Genomic DNA, 15,419 nt, shown 5'->3' on the forward strand with positions numbered 1-15,419 from the left:
TGTCTCTCTCTTCCCCATTAGAGTATAAGCGTATAAGCTCCAGGAAAGCAGGAATTATGGCTAGCTCCCTAGAACAATTCACAGTACACAGTAGTTTCTCATTAAATATTTTTTGAATAGATGTTATTTTCTTACTTTAAGATACATCAATGCCTTACATCAAGACAGAGCCAACACCACAGGATAATCCAAAGGTCCTTGGGCCTCTTTCACATGTGAGTATTATGAGTCACTATATTACTAAACTAAATGTTTCATACGTTTGAGTTTCATACGTTTGACTGCTTATTTTCTTTTTTTCACTGACACCAGGGAAAGCAACAGAGAATGACATACATACACAGTATAGTTCTTTTTATTGTACAGGCTTGCTGTTCTACACTCTACTCCATCCAAAAAACTTTCACCTTAGCAAGAGAATGCAAACAGATGAGACTTCTGACATATGTCTAGCTTACCCTAGATACCAATATTAAATTTGGCAAGAGACAATTTACTTGATCATATAGAAATAACAATTAGAGATGCACACCTGATGCTATACTTCCACGGATGAAAACAATGAGGATAAGAGCTTATTTAACTTTGGGTATTAATACTCTCTTTTCCACACTAATTCCAGATATTTCCAGACTACATAACATTAAATGAATCAATGCCAAGGCAAGCCAGAGGGATTTCTAATATCATTTACCATACTTCCTTTTCCTGCGCAAATTTCAAAATGGAGTATTTTTATAAACATTCCATTAGAGACCAGAAGGCTTTGATTTTCAAATCAGCAGTGATGGCCAAGGGCTTCATTATGTCAGAGAAAACATAAAGCAGTTTGGGGGCTGCATCTGATATCAGAAGTGTGTTTTGCTAAAATCTAAGGAGAAGCTTAAAGGATTTTTCATCTTGCAATGTTAACTGATGTACACATTCTGGCTGAGAGCTCCCCTGTTCAAAAAGCTACATAAGTACAAGATTGGTCCTGTCCCTACTAGAAGTAAGAGAAATGAAAAGTCCTATTGGTTTGACCTCTGAGGTATTATAACTAGAGTAAGGGCATCTCTAATAATGAAAAGTTCCCAAGACCACATTTTCTCATAGCTCATCACACAGGAGGAACAGGACGTGTTTGAAAGGTGTCAGAAGAAAGCAAATGTGGTAAAAGAATAAATGCCAGAACCAAGTGTCAAAAGAATTAACCTCTAGTGCTATGCAGCCATTAACTAGCTGTGAAACTTGAGTAATTTACTTTGCCCCTCTAGTTCTCAATGGCAGCCCCAACAAAAGGGATTAATGCAGCAAAGCCCAGTGGGTTGCTGAGACCACCAAACTTCAGAAACATCTTCTTGAGGAACAAGAGGGCATCTGGGGAAGTGAGCCCCTCTGCCTTCCATGTACCTTTGATTTTATGTCTTTTCCTTACTTACTACCTGAGGTAAGAGTGAAACAAAGTGAAAGCAATCTTTGGATATGGACCAGCTTTTGTGATCCAGCCTATCTGATAGGTCTTCAATATCGAGGTCCTTGATGGTTTCGATATGCACAAATTTCAGTTACCACAGTTTAGTTAAACACCACCAGTCACTGAACAACATGGTTCAAATTTACCACATTATATTAACTGTGAGTAGCTGCATAAAGTAAAACTTCACTGCCAGCTTTTCAGTTCACAGAACACTATATAAACAACAGACCGTGCATCATGAACAGTGACCAATCAGGTCACTTCTCTCAAAGTCTGAAAGTGACTGTGCACCTGTTATTCACTTCATCCACAGACAATAAAACATAGAGTTGGGCTGTCACATGACATTTTACAAAAATGGATAATCAAAAGACAGAACTAGGCAACAAAGATGAGGTATAGCAAAGAAATGGAAAAGTGATTAATGCCAGTAGTAAAGTTAGAATCAAATGTAAGTGTAGAGAAGAACAGCTGACTGTGGGAATGTTGAAACTGTCACTATTTGAGAGACCCTAGGTAAGCCAGAGGAACTTGGGAAAGGCAAACTTGTTGACATAAATGAAAGAAGTGGCTGTGATGAAAAGGATAAAGATGTCTAGAGGAAGTGACAGGCTGGCAAAAAACTTCGCATTAAAGCAACATGGAGCTATTGCACAATATTGAAAGCACAAAAGGATTAAATGTAAAGCTGATGCAAACTTAGGAATAGTTGTTGAAGCGTTAGAAAAGTTGCTGCCTTCATATCATAAGCTATACGCTAAGAAGGCAAGCACTATTCAAATTATTCTCTGTAAGTTTTTTATAAAGAAATAAAACATTTCAATTCTCAGTTTCTAATGTTTTAAATTGTACTATAAAAATATTAATGTACTAAATAAGTATGTTTTACTATTTTTCATCTTCATATACATTTATAACTGACAGATTTAATGCTTTGATTAAAATTATTAAAGTTTATAGAACAATTTGATTTTTCTCACTGATTATTGAGATTGCTTTGCATGGTTTTAGGTTGAATGGTCATTTTTATGATTCTATACAACCATGCAAAGTGAGGATTACCTGTACTAAAGTAATGCTTGGTATGTGGGAAAACCAAGTAAACTTAAGTGAGTCAACAATTGTTTTTTAAAGAACTGTTACATTTATCTAAGAAAAGAATGACCCAGGCATACAGTATATTTTATTGCAGAGTTGCCTGGCTATATAGCTGCAGTTGCATATCTTCTCATTCCCTGACTTATGGAGATACTAGGAAAGTATCTTCTTTACTTAAAACATGGAAGAGAGATAAAACTTTTAGGGGAAAAAAATTTCTATCGTTCCTTTCCCTTTCCTAAGTCTTTTCTCCTACAGCATAATGTATGGGTTAAAGATTCCTTAAGTTTGCAAATGCCTCTTTTTTTTTTTTTTTGCGGTACGCGGGCCTCTCACTGTTGTAGCCTCTCCCGTTGCAGAGCACAGGCTCCGGACGCGCAGGCTCAGCAGCCATGGCTCACGGGCCCAGCCGCTCCGCGGCACGTGGGATCTTCCCGGACCGGGGCACGAACCCGTGTCCCCTGCATCGGCAGGCGGACTCTCAACCACTGCGCCACCAGGGAAGCCCCCGCAAATGCCTCTTTTTGATTATACATAACTTCAGTGAGTAGTCTGTAATATGAGCTCTTTAGGATCTGAGTTTGGACGGGGCTGGGAAGGAAAGGGGGAGGTCCAGTGCTGTGCTCTGCTGTCCGCATGTGTGTACAGGATGGGGAGGAGGCGTACTCCAGGGAAAGAACACAGGGAGGACCAGCACTGTCGGCAGCTCAAAACTGTACTGGGTGGTGGGGGCCTTTCTCTCACCGGCTCCCAGTGAGCTGTCTGTGCGTTACTCATATCTACTCTCATCCCTGTGTACGTATCAGGAGGATGGGGGAGAGCGTTCTGTCTTTAAACTACTAGAGAAGCTTTGGAAAGTGCCCTATACATTTTCTTCCACTGCTGAACCTGATGACTTGCCAGTGTTTCTTCAAGAGAGTTTTCTCTGTTTAAAATGAAACAGTTATGAAAATGTTACAGTCCTAGAGAATTTGTTAATCATAAAAGTACTGTCTATGGCCAATCTTTGTCACACTAGTTGAGTCCACAAAAATATATTCAACATGAGGCATACCAAAAGAGAACAGGAAAAACCTCTTCCCTCCTGAAGACTCAAGACAATGTTTCTATTCCCTGGCCCAACATCCGAATAAATAAAGAAAGAAAGGCAAGTGAACTCTGGGGATGGAAATTACCAAAAGTAAATGTAACAGACAAATCGGCCACAATGCTGTAAGTGACTACTAAGGACAACGCTGGTGACAATAACAGCAGCAGCCACAATTCACTGAAAGTTTACTTATGTCACGGACGCTGCTATATGCTTGATATATATTTACTTACCTAATTTAATTGTCATGTTAACTTTATGAAGCAAGATCTATTACTCTTATTTTAAAGATGAAAAATGAGACACTTAAAAAGGTTGCCTCTTCTTCCAGGTTATGTAGAAAGGAAGCAGCAAGAAGCCAAGTCTGTCTGAGTCTAAACACCATGTATGAAGCCATATGAGATGCTTGAACACGAGATCCCTTCTTAAATAATGTCAGCACCTATTTATACTATGACATAGTACAAAATGCAAGCATGTCTACTGAGTGCCAAGTCTGTATATATGATCAAGGGACTAGAATTGTTGTAGTATTTATTAATACATACATCTGCTATTAGAAATATGGAGAGGAAATAACAAGATGTAGAAATACATTCAGATATGTATGCACAAAGCCAATAAATATTTATCAAACAACTATTATGTTCTAGACATAAGTTCAAGAGTATTTTCAAACTTCCAAAGATCATTTATTAAAATGGCCTTGCAGGAAACTATAGCACAGACAGATCAACCTGGCAAATGCCAACCCAAAAAGGGTGACTATTTTAACCAGAGATATGAATACGAAATCTGAACCAGAACCATAAACTGGAAGCTCCATCTTTAATTGTGCTATGTATAAAAAGCATACATCTTCCTGTCTATCTCATGCACAATCAGCAGGCATCTTCAACTACAAGGAAACAAAGCTACCAATGTGAAATGAGCAAAATTTTAAATGTATAATTTTCAGACCTAAATATCACATAGGTACTTACTTATCTAGGGTTCTAATAGGAATAAAAAATACAAGCTATGTTATATTGCATCTTATATTGTTATATTTATCACAAAACAGAAAGTGCTCCAATATTTGGAAGAATAGAAAAAAGCCACAATTTCCCCCTAAAGACAAAGGTCACATGGACAGTGGAACTAGACAAAGAACTAAGGCCCTTGCAGTCATTCCTTCTTCCTCCACCTCCCAAAAGTCCTGTTTAAAAATTAAGGTAGAATCTGATTGGCAAGCTTTCAAACGGAGAACAGAGTTTAAAAATAATAGCTCAGGGACTTCCCTGGTGGCACACTGGTTAAGAATCTGCCTGCCAATGAAGGGGACACGGGTTTGATTTCTGGTCCGGGAAGATCCCACATGCCATGGGGCAACTAAGCCCGTTCACCACAACTACTGAGCCCACACGCCACAACTACTGAAGCCCGTGTACTCTAGGACCCGCGTGCCACAACTACTGAGCCCGCATGCTGCAACTACTGAAGCCTGCATGCCTAGAGCCTGTGCTCCACAAGAGAAGCTACAGCAATGAGAAGCCTGTGCACCGCAACGAAGAGTAGCTCCCGCTCACAACTAGAGAAATCCCGCACGCAGCAACAAAGACTCAATGCAGCCAAAAAGGAAAAAAATCTCGTATTATTAACACAATTTTAAAGAAAGGTTTTTTGTGTGTGTTTATTTTATTGAACTAACCATGCATTTGTATTTAAAAATTGTGGTGAAAATTCTTGCTGCGATACCTAGAAATTCTTAATAGAAAACACCCAAGTGCTGGGCAGCATATGTAAATTGAAGAGGAACAGGTTCTTTTTTGTAGTAAGTCTCTAAAAAGGGTTAACCCACATCTATATTCACTGCCTGAAGATGGACTACTCTTTTTACTGTAGAATAAATTCCATTCTATTTGTTAAATATATCTCATTTCAATTCCATGCAGAAATGTCCTAATTTTCTGCCCTAAAAGATCAGCCTCAAAGTTGATATGACATAAATGGCGATCCTAATCTTTCATGGAAGGAGAGAACCTTGAGATATGCTATTTCATATCTTTTTACAGTTCTCAGAGGAATAAAGGATTTATACCTTTTCCCAAAATATACTAACCTTAACAACAACAATAAAATCTCAATAGTATAAAAGAATGCAACTGTTGTTGGGTGAAAAAAAGCATACTTAAAAATCTCTGAACTAATAGTATCTATACATTTTTCACTATAGTTAAATCAATCTCTCTCTCTCAGCATGAAGAACAACACGAAACAAAATAAAACAAAGAGCTGTGATCCAGCCACTCTGTAATTATTGCTCAGACGATAGTTACTGAGGACTAATGCATGCTGAGAGGTGATGAGGAAGGAAAACAAAAGGGGTAGAAGACATTATCCTTGTTCTCACGCAGTTCATCATCTTTCTGACAACCTTACCGCTCAGTCATTAGCATGCACTACAGGCTCCTAAAATATCTTATCAATACAATAAAGGCAAGTTGACAGAAAACTGCAGCAACTGTCCGCCCCCAATTAGCTGAATATCCAGAGAAGGGCCCCTCAGGCAGCTGAGGGGCCTGAGCACACCCAGCTGTCACAGTCTGGCCCCAGGGTATCATCAGGCTCCCCTGACAGTCTACAAGTTCCCCTTCCGGGAAAACCAAAGGGCACAGCAGAATCAGTCAACGGATCAGGCTGGGGTCAAATACCAGGAATCATGGCATTTGTCAGAGCAGAATCGTGAGAAACAAAAAAGGCCAGAAAAGGTCAAGAAGAGAGAACAGCCAAGGCTAGCAAGAGCAGAGATGCTGCTGAGGAAGCTGAAAGCCAGGTGTAGTACTGGCACATCCTGAGACACAGTTTAGGAAGAGCAGACCTGTAAACCAGGAAGGGGCACAGCTCACTGTCAGCATGGAGACAGGTAAGGGCAGGAAAACCTGGTTCAAGTAAGGCGACTCAGACCAGAAACATCGTCCTGGAGCCAGACAAGCCCTGACACTACCTCCTCTTTTCCTCTTTCTATCTCTCAATCTCTAGTACAATTTTGGAAAACTTCAGGAAATTCCTCTACTCTCCTCATTTGGAGAATGCCAGGAATCTCTGACTTTCTGCCCTCTTAAACCCTATATACCTTAAGCTTCAAGAAAGCTCAAGATCTTAATTCCCTGGTCAGTTCCCTCCAAGCAGCAGTATAAAGTATTAGAGTGTAAGGACTCCTTCCTTCTGCCATGTCCCAGAGGAAAAATACACACAAACACACACACACAAGCACTCACACACAAACACTCACACTTTACACAGATACACACTGAGTTCATTAAAAAAAAAAAAAAAAAAAAAAAAAAACATGTCTTGGGCATTCCCTGGCAGTCCAGTGGTTAGAACTCTGCACTTCCATCACAGGGGGCATGGGTTTGATCCCTGGTTGGGGAAATAAGATCCCACAAGCCGTGTGGTGCCACCAAAAAAAAAAAAAAATGTATTAGTTCCAAGGAGCTGGTAGATTAACTGAGCATGACAGTCAGATCTGGTCAGTATACGATGTAATCCTTAAAACAGTATGATAAAAGAACCATCCTGGAAATCTCGGAGGGTCTCATAGATAAACTGACAACTGGGCTCGATCTCAAAGGATGGGTAGGGATTAACCAGGCAGAATAAAACAGAGAGGCTAATGGAGAGGACCAGGGAAGGCAAAGGAAAAGACATGAGCAAAGGTACATGTCATAACATGGCATATCTCGGCCCAGGGAGAAATTCAGCATGGCCACAGCAGAGTATAAGAAGAAGAAGGTTGGAGAGGTGCTAAGAAGGCTAAGCTGAAATCATATTAGTAAAGCAGCTCCCATACTATACTAAGAAATTTGGGCTTCAATTTGTGAGCAATGGGAAATCACCAAAGGTTATTAAGCAAGGCAGTGAGATGATCAAAGTTATATTTTAGAATTCAGGCAACAATAAAGCAGATGCTCCAGGGTTGAGAGAGGAAAAGAAGAGCAATCAGTCGGAAGGTTGTTAAAATCGGCTAAGCACGAAATCACGTGGATCTAAACTAGTGGGAACAAGAAGAAGATGCGTTACCGAGGCATTTAATAGGCAGGATAGAATATACTGAACACTTAGGTGTGGGGTGAGGACAAGGGGTGGAGAAACATAGGAAGACTGAAGTTTTTATCTTAGGCAACCGGATGAGCAGTAAAGCCATGAAGGAGGATAGGAACAAAGCAAGAGGATAAACAATCTTTTGTGTGGGATGGATAATGGATACAGTTATTTAGACACAAACCTCTACCAGTTCTTTGTGTTACATGCTGTGCCAAGGACATACAATTATTTCCCTTAGTCCTCAAAGCAGTACATTATCCACATTTTATATAAAGAAAGCAATGGCCCCAACGGGTCAAGTAATTTATCGAATGTTATTTATCTACTTATTTAATGATTCAGCAAGTATTTATCAGGTGCCTCTCAGGTGCTGGGGTTTTGCAAGGGAAGGACATAGGCAGCAAGGCTGGACTCAAGTCACAGGCTGCTTTCGGCTTTCATGTCACCTCAGGAGAGTTATTTGAGAACAAGCCTTCGGCACTTCAAGTGAGTTGATTTGAAATACTGAAGAATTGCTAACAAGGTATATACAAACATTAATGTGAAGTACGTTGAATTTAATGTTGAATGCTTTCAAGCATTCACCTCACAGAGCCACTGTTCAACACTGAAGGAAGAGAAGGGTGGGGGGGCGGACGCAGCCCTCTGCTGCTGCACCTCCTACTTCCTTACTCTCTCTTTTTTTTTAACATGTTTATTGGAGTATAATTGCTCTACAATGGTGTGTTAGTTTCTGCTTTATAACAAAGTGAATCAGCTATACATATACATATATCCCCATATCCCCTCCCTCTTGCGTCTCCCTCCCACCCTCCCTATCCCACCCCTCCAGGTGGTCACAAAGCACCGAGCTGATCTCCCTGTGCTATGCGACTGCTTCCCACTAGCTATCTGTTTTACATTTGGTAGTGTATATATGTCCAGGCCACTCTCTCACTTCGTCCCAGCTTACCCTTCCCCCTCCCTGTGTCCTCAAGTCCATTCTCTATGTCTGTGTCTATTCCTGTCCTGCCTAGGTTCTTCAGACCATTTACTTTTTATATTCCATATATATGTGTTAGCATACGGTGTTTTTCTCTTTCTAACTTACTCACTCTGTATGACAGTCTCTAGATCCATCCACCTCACTATAAATAACTCAATTTCATTTCGTTTTATGGCTGAGTAATAATCCATTGTATATATGTGCCACATATTCTTTATCCATTCATCTGTCAGTGGACACTTAGGGTGCTTCCATGTACTGGCTATTGTAAATAGAGCTGCAATGAGCATTGTGGTACATGACTCTTTTTGAATTATGGTTTTCTCAGGGTATATGCCCAGTAGGGGGATTGCTGGGTCATATGGTAGTTCTATTTGTAGTTTTTTAAGGAACCTCCATACTGTTCTCCACAGTGGCTGTATCAATTTACATTCCCACCAACAGTGCAAGAGGGTTCCCTTTTCTCCACACCCTCTCCAGCATTTATTGTTTCTAGATTTTGTGATGATGGCCATTCTGACCAGTGTGAGATGATACCTCATTGTAGTTTTGATTTGCATTTCTCTAATGATTAGTGATGTTGAGCATCCTTTCATGTGTTTGTTGGCAATCTGTATATCTTCTTTGCAGAAATGTCTATTTAGGTCTTCTGCCCATTTTTGGATTGGATTGTTTGCTTTTTTGATATTGAGCTACATGAGCTGCCTGTATATTTTGCAGATTAATCCTTTGTCAGTTGCTTTATTAGCAAATATTTTCTCCCATTCTGAGGGTTGTCTTTTCGTCTTGCTTATGGTTTCCTTTGCTGTGCAAAAGCTTTGAAGTTTCATTAGGTCCCATTTGTTTATTTTTGTTTTTATTTCCATTTCTCTAGGAGGTGGGTCAAAAAGGATCTTGCTGTAATTTATGTCATAGAGCGTTCTGCCTATGTTTTCTTAACCGTAGTGATAAAATCATGGCATGGGGAAGCAATATAGCATGTGATTATGAGCACAGGCTCCAGAGCCAGACTCTCTAGAACTGAACTCTGGCTTTGTCTACTTACTAGTGCTGTGATTTGGGGGAAGCATGTTTTAGAAACAGAAGAAGACCAGTATGGCTAGAGCAGGATTAGCTGGGGGAATGAGAATGAGATGAAGTGGAATAAGCAAGCATAGACTAGTTGGTGAAGAGTCTGGATTTTATTTTAGGAAAACACTGGATAGGAGATTTAATAGTGTGGTTTATACTTTATAAACAGCAATTTTGAGCATGGTGAAAATGAACTGGGCAGGGAAAAGAGAGACAGAGTGGAAGCAGGGAAACTTGAATCCAGGTACTGTTGTCTCCAGAACTAAGTATTTATTTAACTACTGTGCTTTGTGGCGAATTTAAGGTATAGGATCTTGAGTGCAAGTATAAAATAGATAGATGGAAACACTAATCTACAGTTTAGGAGAAAAGACAAGGCCAAAGATTTAGATTTTGTTTTGTAATCTCAGACATACAAGTAGATGATTATTAAAGCCATGGGAGTTGATAAGACGGCTCAAGGAACACAAATACAGCAAGAAGGGAAGAACGTGCAGGTTATGACTTACGAAGTCTATTCTTTCCTCCTCAGAGCACTTTTTTCATGTACTAATAATAGGAAATACTGCTCACCATCTAGAGAGTATCTGGAGCCTTTATCTTCCCCCAGAAGGAGCTGAGGCATGGGTGAAGACTGGTCCATAACGATAAGCCTTGGGGCTGCCGGGCAGTAAAAATGATGCTTAACACTACCATACTATCAAACCCACAGATCTCACTAAAGATACAATGACATTCCCAAACACATATTTATAGAAAGGAAAGCCATTAATCCAATTATAACCAGGTTTGATTTAAATCACCTATGGAATTTTGTATATGGAGCTTTATACCCTACGCTTTAAGGTAAGTTAGAAGCTAAGGGCATGGACATCTGCTCTGCCAAAGCCTCATAATAGGCAGCAACATGGCACAAACTCTGCCTAGCAAGACTAGAACAAAAAATATGTCACAACTGAACAGAGAGATCTCAGAGAGAGGGCATGGGACTCTCAAGTGCTTTACAAATCGATTCTTCATACCCTTTCGAGCAAAAAAATCACTAAGGAACTCCTCTATCACGGACAAATATATCACACTTCCTGGTACAGTTCAGGAATAGAGAAATGCAATTCTAAAGTCCTCCCTTTAGCTTCTTACTCTTGTTTCTTATCATGTGGAGGTGTGACACTTGGCATTCCCCGTTAAATAGGAGACTGAGAACAGGCCTTTCTGCTTAGAGCAGAATGTAGTGGAGTACTAGATGTAGTGGAATTGTGCTAACCAGCTGTTTAAGTGGGATGATGATGGTCACAATGGAGAGATGTGCAAATTACACAGAGGACCTCTGCTCTGCTGAGTTTGAGAAGGAAGCCACCGTGTTTCTTGAGCATGACTCGTGGCTGCTCTGGAGACAAGGAACTAGAGCTGAAGGGACCTCTTAATACTCCTAACCGCTCAAGCTGTTTCCTCTTGCTCAGAATGCCTTCCTCTTCACTGAAATCTCCATCTTTCAAAGCTGGGCTCAAGTCCTGCCTCTTAGATAAAGACTCTCGTCACTCCAACCAACTGGCCGTTCTCTGAACTCATACTGCTGTCTCTGCTATTTGACTTAGTAACGATTTAGTATTTAATTGTTTCATGTATTTTTTCTCTTGTCTTCATTAGGTTATGAACTTCCTGGAACCAAGGACTACGTTTTGTTGGTTTTAATCGGAGAACAGTAATAACTCCATATACTCATCACCCACATTCAAGAATTATCAAGATTTTGCCTCATTTCACATATATATATATATATCTTTTGTTAAAATATACTATAGTTCATATTTTAGTATGCATTTCTAAAGAAAACATGGACATTTTGTTAAGTAACCATAAGACCTAAACAAAATTAACAGTAATTCCTCGGTATCATCTAATACCTAGTTCATATTCAAATATATCCAATGGCCTCAAAAATGTCTTCTGACATTTGTTATTAATCAATATCCAAACAAAATCCATGTACTGCATTTGGTTATTATATCTCTTAGTTTTCTTTTACTGTAAATCAGGCTTCCCCTCCCATTTTGCCAATGACTTAATGAAGAAATCTGGTCATTTTTCCAATTGACTATACCATATTCTGGATTTGTCTGTTTTATCATAGTCTTGGGAGCTACGTTTTTATTCATTTACTCAACAAATATATACTAGAGGCAGAATATTAGCCAGACACTATAAAATGCAGGGCTACAACCATGAATAAAACTATAGTCCTCACTCAAAAAGAACATGAAACAAATAATTACACAAAACATTAATTATTAGTAATTGGGATATGTGCTAAAAAGGGAAAGTACAAGGTAGTAAAAGAAATTACAGCAAGGGAACCTAACCTACTTTAGGGGTCAGAAAGAGTATTTATTTTGTATAGTTCAAAGCACCTAGGATACTGTCAAGTAAATAAACTTTTAGTATTTCTGGACTGGTTGGGAGAGTAAGTTTTCTTCGCATAACAGTCTTGTAAACTAAAGGACATTACCACCACCTCTTGAGTTCTGAATATCAAATCTGATTCTCTTAGGAGTCCATGTTAGAGAAAACTGAAAGGGCAAACAGACGGCTTTCTCCAGGTGAAACAAATTAGAAGACAAATTCAGGAAGTCTCTGGCTACATCAAGTCAAAGAAAAAGATTGCATTTTTCTGGACCACCAGTTTAGATATCGAAACAATGAATTTTTGACAAGGAATAGAATGGATATTATTGATACCTAGAAGAGTATGATTAGTAGGATATCTGCCACACTGCTCAAAAGGGCTTTTAACTTAAAGTTGAGAAAGGAAAAATATGCAGGTACACTTTTAAGACTGGATATAATGGAGGGTAAAAGATAGACTGGAAAAACAATAGCAGAGGAGATAAATGATAATCCAGATTTCATTTTAAAGATTATAGCACTGTTTTTAAAAATTATAAAATATATTATTTTATATAATACTATCTACTTGAGACCAATGTAAATGTCTAAGTCCCCCCCTTGTTGACACCAGATGTTAGTCTAGTTCTGGGGAAATAGCATGATATTTGCTTGAGTGTCCTAAAAAGAAATACCTTCTGCTATGGACTGAATTGTGTTCCCAACTTCCCCACCAAATTCATTTGTTGAAGCCCTAAACCCCAATGTGACTATATTCAGAGACAGGGTCTTCAGGAGGTAATTAAGGTTAAATGAGACCATAAAGATGAGGCCCTAATCCAACAGGACTGGCATCCTCATAAGAAGAAGAAGAGAGACCAGAGCGTGCACGCTCTCTCTCTCTCTGACATGTGAAGACATAGTGAGAAGGCAGCTGTCTGCAAGCCAAAAAGAGAGCCCTTGCCAGAAACCAAAATTGCTGAACCTTGATCTGGGATTTCTAGCCTCCAGAACTGTAAGAAAATAAACACCCAATGTTTAAGCCACCCTGTCTATAGTATTTTATTATGACAGTCCAAGCTAACAAATATACCTTCCTAATTTTTTTCCTCTCTAGTATCTAAATTTTAAAACTCTCTCTTCTGCATGATTTGTAGAATATGTCTGCACAACCTGAAAGATACATCAGAAACTAAGGTCATGCGTATAAAAAGTATACCTTGATACCTAACCAAGTAGACACGAGAAAAATAATTTGTCAAGGCACTTCCTAATCAAGGGAATGAAATGGAATAGATGGTTTTTATTTGCTTGCATTTACTTTTAAACCCTTGAAATGTAATATTCTTTTCAATACGAACAGGAGCTCTCTTCAGGTGAACCAGATCTGGGTATTTTCAGCTGTGGTCAGCTTCTCTCTGAATCCCACTAGGGTTTGGTGATGCAGAGTAAACAAGGCTATAAATCAAAAGCCATGCTTTTAATACCTCAGTGCATTGCAAATTGATCAGGAATAGGGGTCAGTTCAAATCGTTTTTTAAGTGAAACTGTTCCCTTCCCCTGAAGGGAAGGAATGGAAGTTAAAGATAGCAAATCCCAAAGTTATATGGGATTCAGAAGTGTGGTTGCTCGTTAGAATAGACAGCAGTGATGTTTCTTTAGATATAAGATTCTTCAGTTGTTTATCAGGTAGGAGTCAGGGCTATTTAAAAACACACATCCTGGTGGCTAGTATTAAATCTGAAATCTGGTGGGCAACTTTTCAAGAAATAAAAGCTACAAACAAAATGGCTTTAGTTCCATTCAGCCTGCCGTGGGGAATGGCTAATGGACAAGCATTACTATGACTGGCAAGGCGAGCTGCCAATAAATGAGAAGAGCAGAGATTCAAACCGCCATATAATAATGGCAACACTTCTTAAGTTTATTTCACTAATTCATCAAAGTACGACATTATCTGAAGTGAAAGAAAAAAGGGGAAGGAACTATTTAAAAGTAAAAGCTATGCTTCTTTGTCTATTGGTTAGTTATCTCTGCTTTGAGTAATTATGGTTTATTTCTACCATTTCCTGATACTATACTTGTTTTACTGAAGGCAATATTTTCTCCTTTTCAAATGACAAGCAGAGAACTACCTCTGGTAGGATAAATTTCCACTGTTTGTTTATGTCTGTCTTTGTCTTTTTCCATTAGGAAAAAATGAAGTCTAATGGTTGAATGGGAAGGCAGTGTGGAGTTCTGATATGCCACTCCTCAGAGGGATGGGGGCCATATTCTCTTTTCACTTGTCATTTTTTTCCCTAGAAAAATAACAACCTTAAGCACTGTCTCCCATCTTTTCTCAATTTTCAAGTCTTAACTCTCAATGGTTTCTTATCATTTTAAACTAACTGTTAAGTGGGTCAATAGTTCCAACTGCTTACCTTTTGGAATGGAGTGAAAACTATCCCATCACAAAAGAATAAATTCAGTTAATTGTATAGTTCAAATCAGTCCAAAATTCAACAAATGATGCCTTAAGATTCTATTTCAGACAGGCTTTTTAGTGTAATGGGTAGTGTGATAGTTTTCAATGTAATGTAACAGAACACAGATTCCGGGGCTAGACTACATTGGTTCAAATCCTATTTCCACCACTTACTAGCAGTGCAGATTTAGAAAAATTAATTTGATCTCTATGCCTCCATTTCATCATCTGTAAATGGAGAATAATAATAGTTCTACATCACAGGTTGTTGCACCTGGCAAAGAGAAAGCACTATATGAATTTTAACTATGATTATTTCAGAAAACGTCCAAAGGGCATTATGTTACTCTCCCTACTCTTTGTTCGGACCACTAAACAGTTACATGTAAAACCAAGTGGAGGCTCACCTATCTTAGGTCACATAAAACAATCCTCTTGCTAATCAGATACGGAAAAAGGATAAGAGGGAAATCTTCTCTTCAACACTAGCCTTAACTGAGACAGATTTTACCAGTAACATAAGTATACACTTGATGTTTAGAGGTAAGACATTCTATTTAAAGTTACATGCTTCAATGAAAAGAGTCAAATGACAAACACAAACTATAACAGCAGCTTATTCTAAAACATTGACATAACCTGAAACATTGCTCTGTTAGCAAAATACATACTTCTGGGGTGATCTGTTATCAACTTCAGCTTTCAGTCGTAAATTCTCCCTCACCAGGCCACCATTTTCCAATTTCAATTTTTTATTTGCCTTAGAAAAAGAAAAAGT

The 15,419-nt window shown here is 38.9% G+C and overlaps 1 protein-coding gene across 1 annotated transcript in view; it reads right to left on the reverse strand.

Moving 5' to 3' along the window:
- Nucleotides 1–15,419, reverse strand: part of OBI1 (ORC ubiquitin ligase 1) — a 44,605-nt gene that overhangs the window by 5,200 nt on the left and 23,986 nt on the right. The window contains exon 5 of the mRNA XM_082602565.1: nt 15,313–15,401. Coding sequence (XP_082458691.1) covers nt 15,313–15,401 — 89 coding nt within the window. The remainder of the gene's footprint in view (nt 1–15,312; nt 15,402–15,419) is intronic.

The sequence above is a fragment of the Mesoplodon mirus genome (assembly GCF_964341445.2).
Source record: "Mesoplodon mirus genome assembly, chromosome: 17".
In the NCBI taxonomy this organism is placed as follows: Eukaryota; Metazoa; Chordata; class Mammalia; order Artiodactyla; family Ziphiidae; genus Mesoplodon; species Mesoplodon mirus.